General features: G+C 41.3%; 1 protein-coding gene across 9 annotated transcripts in view; it reads right to left on the bottom strand.

Annotated features, from left to right (window-relative positions):
• SVIL (supervillin) overlaps positions 1 to 15382 on the bottom strand; it is a gene marked incomplete in the record, with an annotated part of 2930183 nt that overhangs the window by 163329 nt on the left and 2751472 nt on the right. For all 9 annotated transcript variants that reach the window (XM_044066681.1, XM_044066680.1, XM_044066686.1 and 6 more), the window contains 1 exon segment: positions 4383 to 4516. In XM_044066681.1, coding sequence (XP_043922616.1) covers positions 4383 to 4516 — 134 coding nt within the window.

Here is a 15382-nt window from a genome sequence, read left to right as displayed (position 1 = left end):
AGAACTACAGAGACTTTTATTGTTAAGAGGAGTATCCATCAATTTGCCCTTAGCATTGTCAGGTAAAGGCCAAAGGTTATGCCAAACCTTAACCAGAACCAAAGGCAGCAGCCTTAGAAGAGTCATCAGCTGTGCCATGACTACATTTAATGGAATGGCGAACTATGTCAGAAGAGGACCCTAACAAAGAGAGGGTCAAAGCCTTCCCCTCAGAATCTGGAAGGTCTGAATTAACTTGAAAATCCTGAGATAGAAGGGCTACCATACCTGGCCATATGGGTTTGGTAATTCACAGCCTGAAAGGATAGAATAGCAGCAGTGTACACCTTTTTGCACAATATTTCCATTGTTCTACTGTCCTTGTCAGAGGGAAGCAGTTTAGTTGAAGGCAAAAGCTTGGAAGGCTCATCAGAAGAAACAGAAATAACATAGGGGTAGCAAAGGGACACTTGTTAAGAGATTTACAATAATCAGACCCCTTATAAAACTTATCAGGTGTTTTAGGAGCAGGGGGCTGGGAATCAGGAGTATGAGAAACAGCTGAAAACATGTCCAACAAAGCAGCAGCAACAGCAGAGGGCAATGGAAACTCTACTTAGAGGAGTTCCTAATACCTTTTCTGAACACCAGAACCTAGGTGTAGACCCACTTAAAAAAAAATCTATCATACGAGCGAGAGCATTCCCAAAGGAAATCTCCTCAAAAGGCAAGTCTGGACTAAGGGAGTCTTCCTCCTCAAAACCATAATCCAATGGAGAGGGAATCTGGGAGGAATAGGCAAAAGATTCCTCATCAGAGACTAAGTCCTCATCAAGAGGAGTAGAGGACCGGGGGGCGAGCAGGAACAGAGACTCCCTGAGGGGGTTTCAAAGCCATAAGCCATAACAGCATTAAGTAACCCCTGTGTAAAATCCTGCCAATCACATTGAGGATCCTTAGGAGCAGAGGAAATATGCTTTGTCTTCTGCTTTTTCTTTAAAGAGATATCCGCCTTAAAAATCTTAGGTGGTTCGGACCTCTGCTGACACCCAATCAACATAGTAGGAATTTTCTCCCAAACAATAATTTGCATAATACCCCTCATTCCCCTGGATACTTTCTGCCATGGTTCCCCCAGAACATATGAAATGGATGTCTGCAGAGTCTCCGAGGAGATGCAAGAAGCCGGATCCATGCCAGTCTCTAAAGCGGTCATGGCAGAGGAATCAGACAGACAAACTGGGCAATTCTCTGGGCTTTCACCAGCTTCAACAGAGACTTCCAGAGGAGGTATAGCAGTAAAATCCAACTCAACTTCTTTTGGCCTCCTTAAAAGAAAGGCGACCCTTGGGCCAGGATGACTCTGCCAATGAATCCTAACAGCCAACAACTTAAGATGTCGGTTTTCCAAGTAGATGAATAAGGAGGCAGAGATGACTATGAAGAGTTTCAGGGACAAAAGCCTGACAAATAGGGCACATTGTATGGTCGTGAGATGCACCTAAGCAAAACAAACTCAGCTTGTGAAGGTCCTTATGGGGAATCTGTCTCCCACACTGGCATTTTCCCTTTCTGGATGACATGTAACCCCATATTAAAAAATAAAAGGGAAGATAAGAAGAAAAAATGGCACTTATGTGAAACGGTTTGGTAACCAGCAGATGAAACAGCATTCAGATCGAAGATCGACGTTGGCATTCAGAAAGGCGCAAAGAAGTGAGGAAGGTACGGCCAAATATCACCTTTATGCCCTACACTATATGCAAGTAGCATATATGTGACATACTGTGTACCTTAAAGCAACCAAAAGGCTTCGATATACTGGCAAGATGTCGGGCTGCCCTTGGCGGGGGATTCTTAATGTAATGAATACTACTACAGTGAAATAGAAGGATATTCCCTAGTATAATGAAAACTGCAACAGTGATATGGTAGGACATCTCAAGATATTCTGCCACCTTTTTCCCTCCTCTCTACAAAGTTTTCATATACATACACACATTGCATTTAGAGAGGTGGGTTCCATGTGTCTGATCATATGTTTGCTACATTAAACGTTTAGTTAGGAAGGTTTTGTCAAACTGCCAGTTCATCACAGGATGCTGGCATTTGTTTTGCAAGATCACTAAACAGTGGGGTGAGGGATTTTGACCTTTCCCCACTGTTTTGCTATCTTGCAGTTGATATATTTAAATTAGTGGGGAGGGATTGCTTCCAGCATGAAACATTCCATTCACAGCCCCTTATTCCATTTTTGCACATGGGGTCAGGGTGTCACTTCAATAGTGACAATCATCTAGAACCAAGTTTCAAACCACTGGGTAGCTAGCTCTGACACAGCTGTTCTTCCATAAAGCACACTCACACCTATGACCAACTTGGTGTGTCTAGTCCACCTTCTGCATGTGTTTGCAATGTGGTAAGCACCCAGAGGAAACCCACAGAAACACAGGGAGGACATGCATGCAAAAAAGCCACCACAGCTAAGAATCGAACCAGAGAGCCTCTGTGATTCAACTATACTATCCTCTGTGCCACTGTGCTGCCCTCCTGTTTTTTTTTTTTTGATTAACTGAGTTTTGACCATTTGTGGTTGATGATCTGAATGCCAATTTCGTGAGTCAGCAATCTAGTGACATACATATATATACAGACACACACACAAAACTACTAGTAGAGTAAAATAAATACTATAAAGTCACAAGCAAAAACGCCACCAGAGTAGTTACTTAAAGTTACTGAGGTTGTAACTTTGCAGTACTACTTCAGTGTTTGTTATAAAACTCGTTCCTTTTTCATCTTTCCAAAAAGTGGGACTACCTCTAGGGAAATTCTAAAAGCCTTTTACTCTGGACAGGACACACATCCTCTGGGTCTTGCAAAGACATGCTGGAAAACCTATTAGAAAAAACCTCCAGTGCTCCTGATTAGCAAAGCTGCAGCAAGGGCAGGGCAAAGGGTAGATGTCCCTTGCATAAATGGTTAGGAGTGTGATCGACACTGTAACACACGTGACACTCAGGCATTGCAATTAGTGTCATCAGTTATGCTTAAAAACAGTCCATTAGTGCTTCCGTGTTAGGGACTGTAACAAGGAGCTAATACAGCCTTTTGTCACAGTTTAACAAACAGCTACTGGATCAATATTTAACAGCATTTTATTTCACCTGAAGATTTTTTTTATTTATTGGATACTCAGTGAACTGCAGCTAGGAGCTATTAAAGCTGTTTGCTGCAGTTTATCAAAGGCATGGATACAGTGGTATGGAAAAAGAGGCATTATGAATATGCATAACACCTTTTTTCTTAGTTGACTTTTTATCCTAAACATTTTGAGAGATTTTTTTTTTTTTTTGGTCTTCAAATATGAGAATACTCAATTCTCAACTTCAAATGAGGGTTGCCAAATGGTGGCACTGCCCACTGACCTTCTTACAGCTCTGCTGACTTTAAACCACGATGCAATGACTCCTGTCCTGGATGCTGACTCCAGTAAGGTAACATGCACAGGTCCAGAGAAGACTGGGTAAGGATGATAAAAGCAATGGCAGCTCCAGATGAGCTGCTAGAGATATCCTGTGTGAAAACACTGCTTTTACTCAGGTGATTTGATTTAATTGAATAATTTTGAATACAACTATTATTTATTAGTCATCAATACCACTATTGTATGCTTAGTTTCAGCATTTACTCTTCCCATGGTGAAAATGTATTATTTATAGTCACTGTTTATCTATCCTCAGTGCACATTAACAAAAAAGATACCTTCAAAAGAATATGTTATTGCCTGCCGCTATGGAGCAGAGGGATAAAACCCTGACTTTCAACAAGATGAACAGTGTTCGATTAGTGGCATGTATGCTGGAGATGATGGGAGTGAATGTCTGCCACAACCTCACCCATGCTGGGGATCACCAGCTGATTGACACCTGGAGAGGACAATGTACATAGCATCTGTGGAGTACAAGCCTAATGGGCACATACTTCCAGCATGCAAAGGTAGTAATACCAGGGAAGATGTGTGTGGAGATTAACAGAGCTGCCATAGGGGTTAGAAGCTCCAGGGGCTAGTAGTAGAGTACATTGGCCCAATCACTACTATCAGACTTTCATCTCTCCAGGAAACAAATGGGCCGATTAGGCCTTCCAGTCAGGGAAGCGAGTGGACCATAGGGTCTCAACTGCATGGAATTTGCCTAGCTCCTGCCACTAGAGAAGAATGAACAGGAGGCACCTTTTGGCAAGAACCACAGGATGTACATACACACATACATAAGTTACGAAAAATTAAAGGTAACTTGCTATATACAATTTACTGCCAAGGCACATTTTAAACATTAGTTTAAAAATCATTTACATCAGCTAAATTAAAATGCATAGAAGTTAACAAGTGGATTCATTACCTTGCAACATACAGTCATAGGCCTTTCTGTCTCTCCTTCCTAAAGCATCCCAAAATCCCAAAGGCTCTGACCCTTCATCACATTCATGTATTGTTACTTTGCTGCTGCTGTGCAAACCTGCTTCCAATGGACATCTGCAACACAAAGCAATTAAAACCCATAAATTATGCTTTTTTTTTTTTTTTTTTTTTTTTTTTTTTAAGAGATGCAGGCACTTCTGAAGTTATCAGATGTAACTGAGAAAGTACTGACAAATCACTGCAGAACAAACATCTATGAAATTCTGTATCCAACATAACAAAAGGCACCAAAAGAACAATAGCTAGTCTAAAATAGCAGTACACCTATGCTTTTTCATCCTTCCTTGCCAGTACATACATTTTGTAAGACAGACAATTCATGACATTTAGTTATCTTCTGATACATGTGCCTTTGGCTGCTGCACACACAAAACCTGCATCTATGTAGGTTTTCATGTAATGTAATTATCACGTGCCTGTATATCGTAAGGCAGATAAACTGTTAAGTGCATTACAACTTATGCCTTTATCACTAGGTCTGTAATATGGAGGATTTGACAGCTGTTGGATGCAAATAAATAAATTTAACAGCTCATTTAATCCAGGTATCTACATCACAATTCAAATACATATTAATATAACATGCTTAGAAATATAACGTGCTTCTGTTTGATTTTCAACAATTTCAAAGGTTTTACTGTAATGTGATTGCTATAGTATGTTCCAACAACAGACTATTGGAATACTTAAATTTTGTAGCTCAAAAATATTACTGTCTCCCACACTAGAAGGATCAATTTTTCACCATCCCCCCAAGATCCATGCAGGAATCCCTAGCTGGATTAAGGTGGCATGTACACTGGTATCATACCTAGTTTTTTCCTGACAATTGTACTATACTATTCTCCTTCTTGAAGTCCCTCAGTGGGAGAGGATTTGTTCTTAATGCCAGGAAAAATAAATGGTTTAAGTGAACTAAGGTCCCATGAAACTGACAGCCACAAAAGAAAAAAAAAAATAGATCATCAGATCTGCTCATTTTATTTGGACCCTTTCTAAAGTGCCTCAGAAAGTCCAATAACCTGAAAAGTATAGATAACCACATGAAGCTCAAGGCCTTTCTTGCTACAATGATGGACAATTTCAAGCACCAGAAACTTCTGCAGTGACTGCAGACTCCCAATTCAGAGCAGATTATCTTATTCTGACAGTTTGTAAAAGCACTGCCCCTTGTAATGTGAACTTTGCCTTGATTGTAGTAATGTTAACTTACTATTCCCGCTCAAATGAGTCAGTTTGTTTTTATATTTCACATTAACTACACTCGCTTATCATGCTTATACATCTCATTGGGTAATGATAGAAAATTATACAGATTACAAGACTTACAGTTACACAGACTGCTGTACAACATTTTATACAGTGACCTCATTTTTTTTCCTGTTGCTACTCTGGGATATCGATCCTTTATGGCAAATGCATATAATATTAATCAATGAGACCAATTAATATGAGAGTATGGCCGAGAGAGCACTCAAATGCCACCAAATAATTGGCCAGGGACAGTGGCTACAATCTTTCAATCCATTTGCTGTCTTAAATAAAAATTATATAATATAAGGAAGTTTGGTATTAAAGCTTAAAAACCTCAGCTTTGGCCGGCGAAGAACTTGCTATATTCAACTGGACGTATAAGAGAATTTAAGTACCTTTATCTGCTCTTTTTTTTTTCAAAAAAATACAGTATTTAAATTGTTTTTAACTGTATGGAAGGAATATTAGCTGAACTGGAAGTTAGTCAGTGTTTGCTGAATTTTGTTATTTGCTAGTAATTACAGGTGTGGGGGTAGACACATTCTTTGATTTCCTGTCCTTGCCTATTTAAGTGGTACAGTGTGAAATATTTTCTGCTTAAAAACCTCAGCTTTGGCCAGCTAAGAACTTGCTATATTCAACTGGACATATAAGAGAATTTAAGTACCTTTATCTGCTCTTTTTTTTCCCAAAAATACAGTATTTAAATTGATTTTAACTGTGTGGAAGGACTATTAGCTGAACTGGAAGTTAGTCAGTGTTTGCTGAATTTTGTTATTTGCTAGTAATTAAAGGTGTGGGAGTAGTCACATTCTTCGATTTCCTGTCCTTGCCTATTTAAGTGGTACAGTGTGAAATATTTTCTGCTTAAAAACCTCAGCTTTGGCCGGCTAAGAACTTGCTATATTCAACTGGACGTATAAGAGAATTCAAGTACCTTTATCTGCTCTTTTTTTTCAAAAAATACAGTATTTAAATTGATTTTAACTGTGTGGAAGGAATATTAGCTGAACTGGAAGTTAGTCAGTGTTTGCTGAATTTTGTTATTTGCTAGTAATTACAGGTGTGGGGGTAGTCACATTCTTTGATTTCCTGTCCTTGCCTATTTAAGTGGTACAGTGTGAAATATTTTCTGCTTAAAAACCTCAGCTTTGGCCCGCTAAGAACTTGCTATATTCAACTGGACGTATAAGAGAATTTAAGTACCTTTATCTGCTCTTTTTTTTTTTTCAAAATAGAGTATTTAAATTGATTTTAACTGTGTGGAAGGAATATTAGCTGAACTGGAAGTTAGTCAGTGTTTGCTGAATTTTGTTATTTGCTAGTAATTACAGGTGTGGGGGTAGTCACATTCTTTGATTTCCTGTCCTTGCCTATTTAAGTGGTACAGTGTGAAATATTTTCTGCTTAAAAACCTCAGCTTTGGCCGGCTAAGAACTTGCTATATTCAACTGGACGTATAAGAGAATTTAAGTAGCTTTATCTGCTCTTTTTTTCAAAAAAATACAGTATTTAAATTGATTTTAACTGTGTGGAAGGAATATTAGCTGAACTGGAAGTTAGTCAGTGTTTGCTGAATTTTGTTATTTGCTAGTAATTACAGGTGTGGGGGTAGTCACATTCTTTGATTTCCTGTCCTTGCCTATTTAAGTGGTACAGTGTGAAATATTTCCTGCTTAAAAACCTCAGCTATGGCCGGCTAAGAACTTGCTATATTCAACTGGACGTATAAGAGAATTTAAGTACCTTTATCTGCTCTTTTTTTTTTTAAATACAGTATGTAAATTGATTTTAACTGTGTGGAAGGAATATTAGCTGAACTGGAAGTTAGTCAGTGTTTGCTGAATTTTGTTATTTGCTAGTAATTACAGGTGTGGGGGTACTCACATTCTTTGATTTCCTGTCCTTGCCTATTTAAGTGGTACAGTGTGAAATATTTTCTGCTTAAAAACCTCAGCTTTGGCCGGCTAAGAACTTGCTATATTCAACTGGATGTATAAGAGAATTTAAGTACCTTTATCTGCTCTTTTTTTCAAAACAATACAGTATTTAAATTGATTTTAACTGTGTGGAAGGAATATTAGCTGAACTGGAAGTTAGTCAGTGTTTGCTGAATTTTGTTATTTGCTAGTAATTACAGGTGTGGGGGTAGTCACATTCTTTGATTTCCTGTCCTTGCCTATTTAAGTGGTACAGTGTGAAATATTTTCTGCTTAAAACCTCAGCTTTGGCCGGCTAAGAACTTGCTATATTCAACTGGACGTATAAGAGAATTTAAGTACCTTTATCTGCTCTTTTTTTTTAAAAAATACAGTATTTAAATTGATTTTAACTTTGTGGAAGGAATATTAACTGAACTGGAAGTTTTCACTCTGCTCTTCAGTTAGTCCCACCCACCCTCCCTGTTTTTGTTTTGGTGTTAATCTTAGTGGTCTTACAACTGCCCGCCCCTCTTGTAAATTTGTGTTTGGATACTCCTTCTGGGCCCATCTCATTTGCTCACTCAACTGAGTGCAGTGAGATCATATTCTGATTTCAGGCACTCCTACTGTGTACAGAGAGAGCATCTGGGAAACAGAAAAAAAAATTAAGCTTGTTTCCTGCCTTTCCTGTTAAGTGGTATAGACTATTTGTAGGCTTCTGAGTCCCCAAGCCCTTCTGTGTTGGAGGGAAGCCTTCTAGCTTAGTTTATTTTGTCTTATAACTAACCAGTTTTCTAGTTTCAGCACTCAAATCTGTTTCTTTGATCTCAGCACTTGTTCAGAAAAAAAAATTTCATCTGCTTTTACTGTACTTGTGTTTCTACCTATTTTGTTTTACTTTTGCATCATCTTAAAAGTACTCAATTGTATTTATTAATGCTTGGTGTAACTCATTCTAAGCCTTTTGGTTTAAACACTTGGGCTTCGGACCAGTTGTTTTGCACTGAGAGGGTTTGTGGTCTGCACTGTAGTGGCAGAACAGGTAGCTTACATCCTTCTATGTTGGGAACTGCTGATTGAGGGCTCAGTGTCTGTTATTCTAAAAGTGTATTAATTCTGGTTTAAGCACTTGGGCTTTCAGGCCAGTTATTTTACATTAAGAGGGTTCATGGTCTGCACTCTTGTGGGAGGAGAGGCTGGACTCTGCCCTTCTGAGCTGGGAATTTCTGGTTGAAGGCTTATAGTGCATGCATGTCTGAACTGCTTCTTTCTGAAGTTGGTGCGCCTTGTTTGCTGTGGCATAGACTGGATTCGGGCCTGCTGGATCTAGCTTTGTTTGTGTAACTTGAGCACTAATCCAGGCATTCTCTAAAGTATTCAATTGTATTTATTACTGCTTGGTAGTAACTTGATTAAAGTGTAGCTATCATTCTAAGTCTTTTGGATTAAGCACTTGGGCTTCAGACCAGTTGTTTTACATTAGGAAGGTTTGTGGCATGTACTGTGGTAGCAGGACAGGTAGCTTTCATCCTTCTAAGTTGGGAACTGCTGATTGAGAGCCCAGTGTCTGTTATTCTTAAAGTGTATTAGTTCTGGTTTAAGCACTTGGGCTTCAGGCCAGTTATTTTACATTAAGGAGGTTTGTGGTCTTCACTCTTGTGGGAGAAGAGGCTGGACTCTGCCCTTCTGAGCTGGGAATTTCTGGTTAAAGGTTTATAGTGCCTGAATATTTGAACTGTATCTTACTGAAATTGGTACACCCTGTTTGCTGTAGCATAGACTAGATCCAGGCCTGCTGAATCTAGCTTTGTTTATATGCTTGTTGTTTGTTTGCTTGTTATTTCCCTGGAATGCTAATTCCACCTAATCTGTGCTTCTCAGCTTCTGTGGATCACTAGTGATATCTGCATTGCTTACGGTACTTATTTCCTTGTTTCACTTGAAAGAAAGTTACTGTTTGTCGTTTTTGCATTTAAGTTACCTATAACACATTGCACTTAAGTTACCTGGCACTTGCTCACTAAAGCAATTATATAAGTCAGCACTAAAAATTAAAATCACTACACCCTCACTCCCCAGTGGCCCTGGTTTTCAATTATTAAGGAATTCCCAATATTATTCTAGCATGTCCAAAGGTCAGCTGTCAATCTCCTCTCCGGTCCAGCTGGTGAATCCGGGAATATTGAGGCAATGTTACAACTGCCTCATGTACACAGACAACCCTCTCCTCCTCCCAACGAATTCCAACACATGTGAGAGATGCAACCATATAGCCAAACTGGAGGCTAAGCTCTCTCAACTCAGTACTGGCATAACCAGTCAGGAGGAGAAGGAAACCACACATACTACAATTCCAGTCTCACATAGACCTACCACGACAGCAAACCAAACACATAATCACACAAAAACATACTCGGAGGCTCTAAATAAAGATCTGCCGAAGCAGCAGAGACCTCCAAAGCAGACACCCAAGCAGCTGCTACCCCAAAACAAAACACGTGCAACACATATCGCACAAAGCCAGTGTGCCAAACAGTCGCAGCCCTTAAGACTAAACAACACACCTGATGCACTTGTAATAGGTGACTCTATCGTCAGGCACACTGACGTCCCGCTCACCAGGCTGAACAAGGAGAGGGTCACGGTGAGCAGCCTGTCGGGCGCTAGGATCCGCCACATAACACAAGCACTCAGGTCACTCCAAGGCAAGTACAAATATGACTCAGTCATTGTCCATGCTGGTGTGAATGACCTGAGACATACCTCCCTGGACTACATGAAGAGAGACATAAAGGAGCTCTCTGAGCATGTAGCCCAGGCCGGTATGACCCTGACCTTGAGTAGCATCTTACCCTCACCAAGAATGATGCCACAATATGAAGACAAGATGATCAATTTCAACAATTGGCTTAAGTACTGGTGTCATTCAAAGGGGATCCAATGCCTGTCAGCTTGGGATGATATGCTCGACAAGCCACGATGCTTCACTAGGGATGGCTTGCACCTGTCACCCCTGGGCTTTCGGATATTGGCAAAGGCTCTTGCTACCCCCATAGTGCCTTTTTTAGGCAAGGCTCAAAAGACAAACCCACCTCCAAAGGTATCACAAGGGATACGAAACTAAGAGTAATGCTACTCAACGCCAGAAGTCTAAACATCAAGATGCACGCACTCAAAACTCTCCTTAGCATGGAGAACATCGATATCTGTGCAGTAACAGAAACCTGGTTCAGGGCTCCCGAGAGCACCCCAGCACTACCAGGTTATACCTCATACCATGCTTTTCGGCCCCAAAACTTGGACCGAACCACAAAAGGAGGGTGAGTATCGATATTCATCAAAGATACCCACACCTCCAGGTTGGTGGCAAAGCACGAAGCATCAGAGACCATCCATGTGCAACTAACAGTGGGTAAAACTGCCTTCCAGTTTATAGCCTGCTACAGACCACCCTCCCAAACCCAGGAACCCCACTCGGCCTTCCTGAAAACACTGGAAAATATGAAGGTGTCTCCAAACACCATTATATTGGGCGACTTCAACTACCCAAACATAGACTGGGAGCATTACTCTAGCTCCAACACCCTAGCCCAAAGGTTCCTAGAATTTATAAACTCAAATGCTATGGAACAACTTGTTACCACTCCCACAAGAGGGGAAAACATACTGGACCTGATCATCACCAACATGGGGACTCTATGCTCCAGACCAGAAGTGCATCCCTCACTGGTAAGATCAGACCATAAACCAATCTCACTGGATATTCACATCCCGACCCCACCCCCTGCCCAGAAAACCACAGTGAAAAACTTCTCTAAAGCAAATTTCACACTCCTCAAAACTGAGGTGGAATCCTTCAAAGCCCCCGGCCTGTGGAAAATACAGCCCAGACCGCAGAATCCTTTATAAACGCATTCTATGAACACCTTCAGGAATGCATGGATCATGCGATCCCAAATAAAACCAAGACCCAATAGGAGGAGGGAGCTACTAAATGATAGAGCAAAATCCCAAAAAGGGAATGCATCACTGATCAGTATTAGCAAAAAACTACGGGCACACATAAAATTGTCTAAGGCCAGCTTCGAGAGAAAAATTGCACAGGACACTAAGGATAATCACAAGGCTTTCTTTAGTTATGTTAGGAACCTGGGTGGTAATTCCCAGATATGCTCAGAATTAGTCCAAAATGACAAAAAATACACCGAACCCACAGACATTGCCAACATCCTAGCTGACAGGTTCAGCGCAAACTTCTCCCCCCCCTCCCCACCCAAAGGGCAAATATCTATCCCAGCAGAGTGCTGCCCCCCTGACATCTCAGATGCTCAGGTAAGAGCCGCCCTCTCCAAAGCAAAAAACACAGCATCAATGGGACCAGATGGTGTCCCGGGCTGCGTCCTACATGAACTCTGAGAAGAGCTAAACCCAAACATAAAACTACTGTTCAATCTCAGCCTTACTACAGGATATGTGCCCAAAGAGTGGCGTACAGCAACAGTGGTCCCTCTCCATAAAGGTGGTGCCTCAACAGATCCTGGAAACTATCGCCCCATAAGCCTGACTAGCTTGGTCTGCAAAGCTATGGAAAGGATCATCATGGACCTCATAAATAAAGATATTGGGGACCTACAAACACTGGATCCTACCCAGTTCGGCTTTGTTAAGGGCAGATCCTGCCTCTTAAACCTGGTTGATTTCTTTGAAACAGTCACCAAGGCCATTGACGAGGGGAAGGTGGTCCACACAGCCTACCTGGACCTCGCAAAAGCCTTCGATACAATACCCCACTTGGGCATTAGAGATCAGCTCACCAGCTTAAATATAAACCCCTATGTCACTAGATGGATTGCAAACTGGCTCAAGGACAGAACCCACATGGTTAGAATTGCTGGAGCCATGTCAGACTCCAAACCAGTTACAAGTGGTGTCCCACAAGGCTCAGTCCTGGGACCTCTCTTGTTCGGTATATATTTCTTGGAGGTACAGGCCAACACGGAAGGACTGTGGCTGACCAAGTTCGCAGATGACTGCAAACTGGGCGCCATAATCGACTCTCCAGCCGACACAAGCATCCTCCAAAAGGGCCTCATAGAAACAGACAACTGGTGCCAGAGCCATGGCCTCAAGCTAAATGCCAAAACGTGTATAGTCATCCCCTTTGGCAAAAACAAAGTGCCCACAAATTACCACATAGGTGGTAATCCATTAAGTACAGAAGAAGTAATTAGGGACCTGGGAACCCAAGTTGATAGCAATCTCTCATTTGACAACCACGTGGCCAAAGTGGTTAGAAAAACATTTTATATAGCCCACCTAATCATGAAGGGATTCACATCTAGATCAGGGGAGGTCATCGTGCCTCTTTACTCATCCCTCATCAGGCCCATAATCGAGTACAATGCCCCTTTTGGGATGTACCTTACCAGACACCTGCAGCAACTGGAAAGACCCCAAAAGTACCTCACCAAGAGGATCAAAGGGCTCAAACAGATGCCATATGCTGCCCGGTTAAAGAAACTCCAGCTGTACTCAGTGGCATACCGCTTGTTCAGAGGCGATCTGTGCCTGACGTATAAAGCCATGTCCAACCCGGAATTAATGGACATGCTGCACCTCAGAAAATCCAAATCCCATCGAGCTACGCACTCGAGAGACTTGAACCTCAGCACTGAAATAAATAGGACATGCTGGAGGGACAGATTCATAACCCAGTGGCTCAATTCACTCTGGAATAAAATCCCAGTCCAGGTTAGGCAGAGTCCCTCATTGACTCTCTTCAAGAGGAATCTTGATGAGAGGATGGGAGATCGTAGGTTTACCCCGGTATCACTTCTGTGTCACTGTTAGACAGAGGCACAGTATACTAACCTCGAAAAAGGGCATAGCAAAATAAATTTAAAATGGGTGGCAAAAGCCAAACACATTCTGGCTAGGCTTATAAATGCCCTAGGGCAGATAGCCTAGTATGAACCTATAAGTGTAGAGGAAATGAATAATGCTGCCTTGGGCTATGAACTACATCACATTTACCCAAATAAGATAAACAATGAACAGCTGCAAAAACAAAATTATGAACAATGGCTTCTCAAAAGCTCACCACACCTCACTCCAAGACCAGTACTTTATGTTTTAGCTTACCAGCAATAAAAAGAAGTTATCTATTTACCATAACGTTCCATCTTTGTTGTCCATTTTCATTACTACTCGACTGATGGGTTCAGATTCGAGCCCTCGGATCTGACTCAGCTGTTCTAAAAGCTCATGGCAACCTTGAATTCTCGAGCTTCCCCATTACCCAGAATGCAACACCCCATTACCTCAGACCTCGTTTGCAGATTATAGCAAAAGACTAACAGTTTACTCATACAGAAAACATTTTTAAGCAGAAATATAACAGATAATGAAAGCACAAAGCTATACCTGGTCTCATAAAAAGACAAGTGAAAGACCCCAAGAGTGGCTCTAGCTACTCGCTCTTCAGACAATATAGGATGGGGGTTGGTGGATGAGGAGTCAAGGAGGAATGCAAATGGACAACACAGATGGAACGTTATGGTAAGTACAGAACTTCTTTATCTGATGTTATTAATTTTCATTCTGTCCTTGACTGATGGGGCAGAGTCCCCAACTACTATAATCTTAGGGGGGCCTGAAGGAAGGATATTCCTGAGCACCACTGAGCCAAATGATGCCCTACTTGTAGAAACAAAGTCTAGCCTGTAATGAGAGATGAAGGTGTGAGGTAAAGCCCAAGTTGCTGCTGCACAAATATCATCCATGGGAGCTCTTGAATGAGCATGCAATTGCTTAGTTAAAGGCAAATTCAATTTATCGTAAATGAAAGAAATGCAATTAGTGAGCCATTTGGCTACGGAAGATCTAGACACTGGCCTGCGCAATTTCTTTTCTGCAAAGGAAACAAATGACTGATCTGACTTCATGAAGTCCTTTGTTCTGTGTAAGTAGAAATGCAATTGCTTATACACATTTAGTGAATGCAACAAATATTCGCCTTTGTTTGTATAATTTTGGAAGAAAACTGGTAGGTTGATAGATTGGTTAATGTTGAATACTGATACAACTTTGGGCAAAAAAATTAGTTGGTATGGAGGTTTCACCTAAGAAGCAAGGAAACACCGGGAATCCATGCAGTCTCAAGTAAGCTTCTACCACTGCCACAGCCCTGGGGGCTGTGGTGAGACCAAAGGGCAGTGCTCTGAACTGGTAATGACTGGCTACTAACCAGAAGTGTAAGAATTTCCTGGACTGTCTGTTAATTTTTATATGGTAGTATGCATCCTGGAGATCTACTGAGCACATCCAGTCATCTTTTCCCAGAAATGGAAGAATCAAATGAACCATGACCATTTGGAACTTTGTCTTCCAAACAAAGTTGTGCAGACTTCCGAGATCCAGAACTGGTTTCCAGTCCTCTGTTTTCTTTGCTAGTAAAAAGAATCTCAAGTAAGTTCCAGATCCATTCTGATCGGGGGGGGGGGGGGGGGGGCTCTTGGATGACTCTCTTGTTTAGCAGCTTTTGTATTTGAATGGCTGCTTGTTCCTTCTGACTAGGTGGAGCATCGTGGATTTTCCTGGAATTTACAGGAAAAAGGGAAAATGGAATTATATATTCTCTGGATAGGATCCTCTGCACCTAAGTATCTTATTTCTAGCCAGGCTCTATGGTGCAGGGACAAACCCTCAATTGCCTCCAGAGGGGGAGAATTGGGCCTCTTCAGGA

This window comes from Protopterus annectens, chromosome 3.part1 (assembly GCF_019279795.1).
Source record: "Protopterus annectens isolate FY-2018-M chromosome 3.part1, PAN1.0, whole genome shotgun sequence".
Lineage (NCBI taxonomy): Eukaryota > Metazoa > Chordata > Ceratodontiformes > Protopteridae > Protopterus > Protopterus annectens.
Note: the sequence above shows the minus strand (reverse complement) of the source record. Positions and strands in the feature narration are given on the sequence as shown.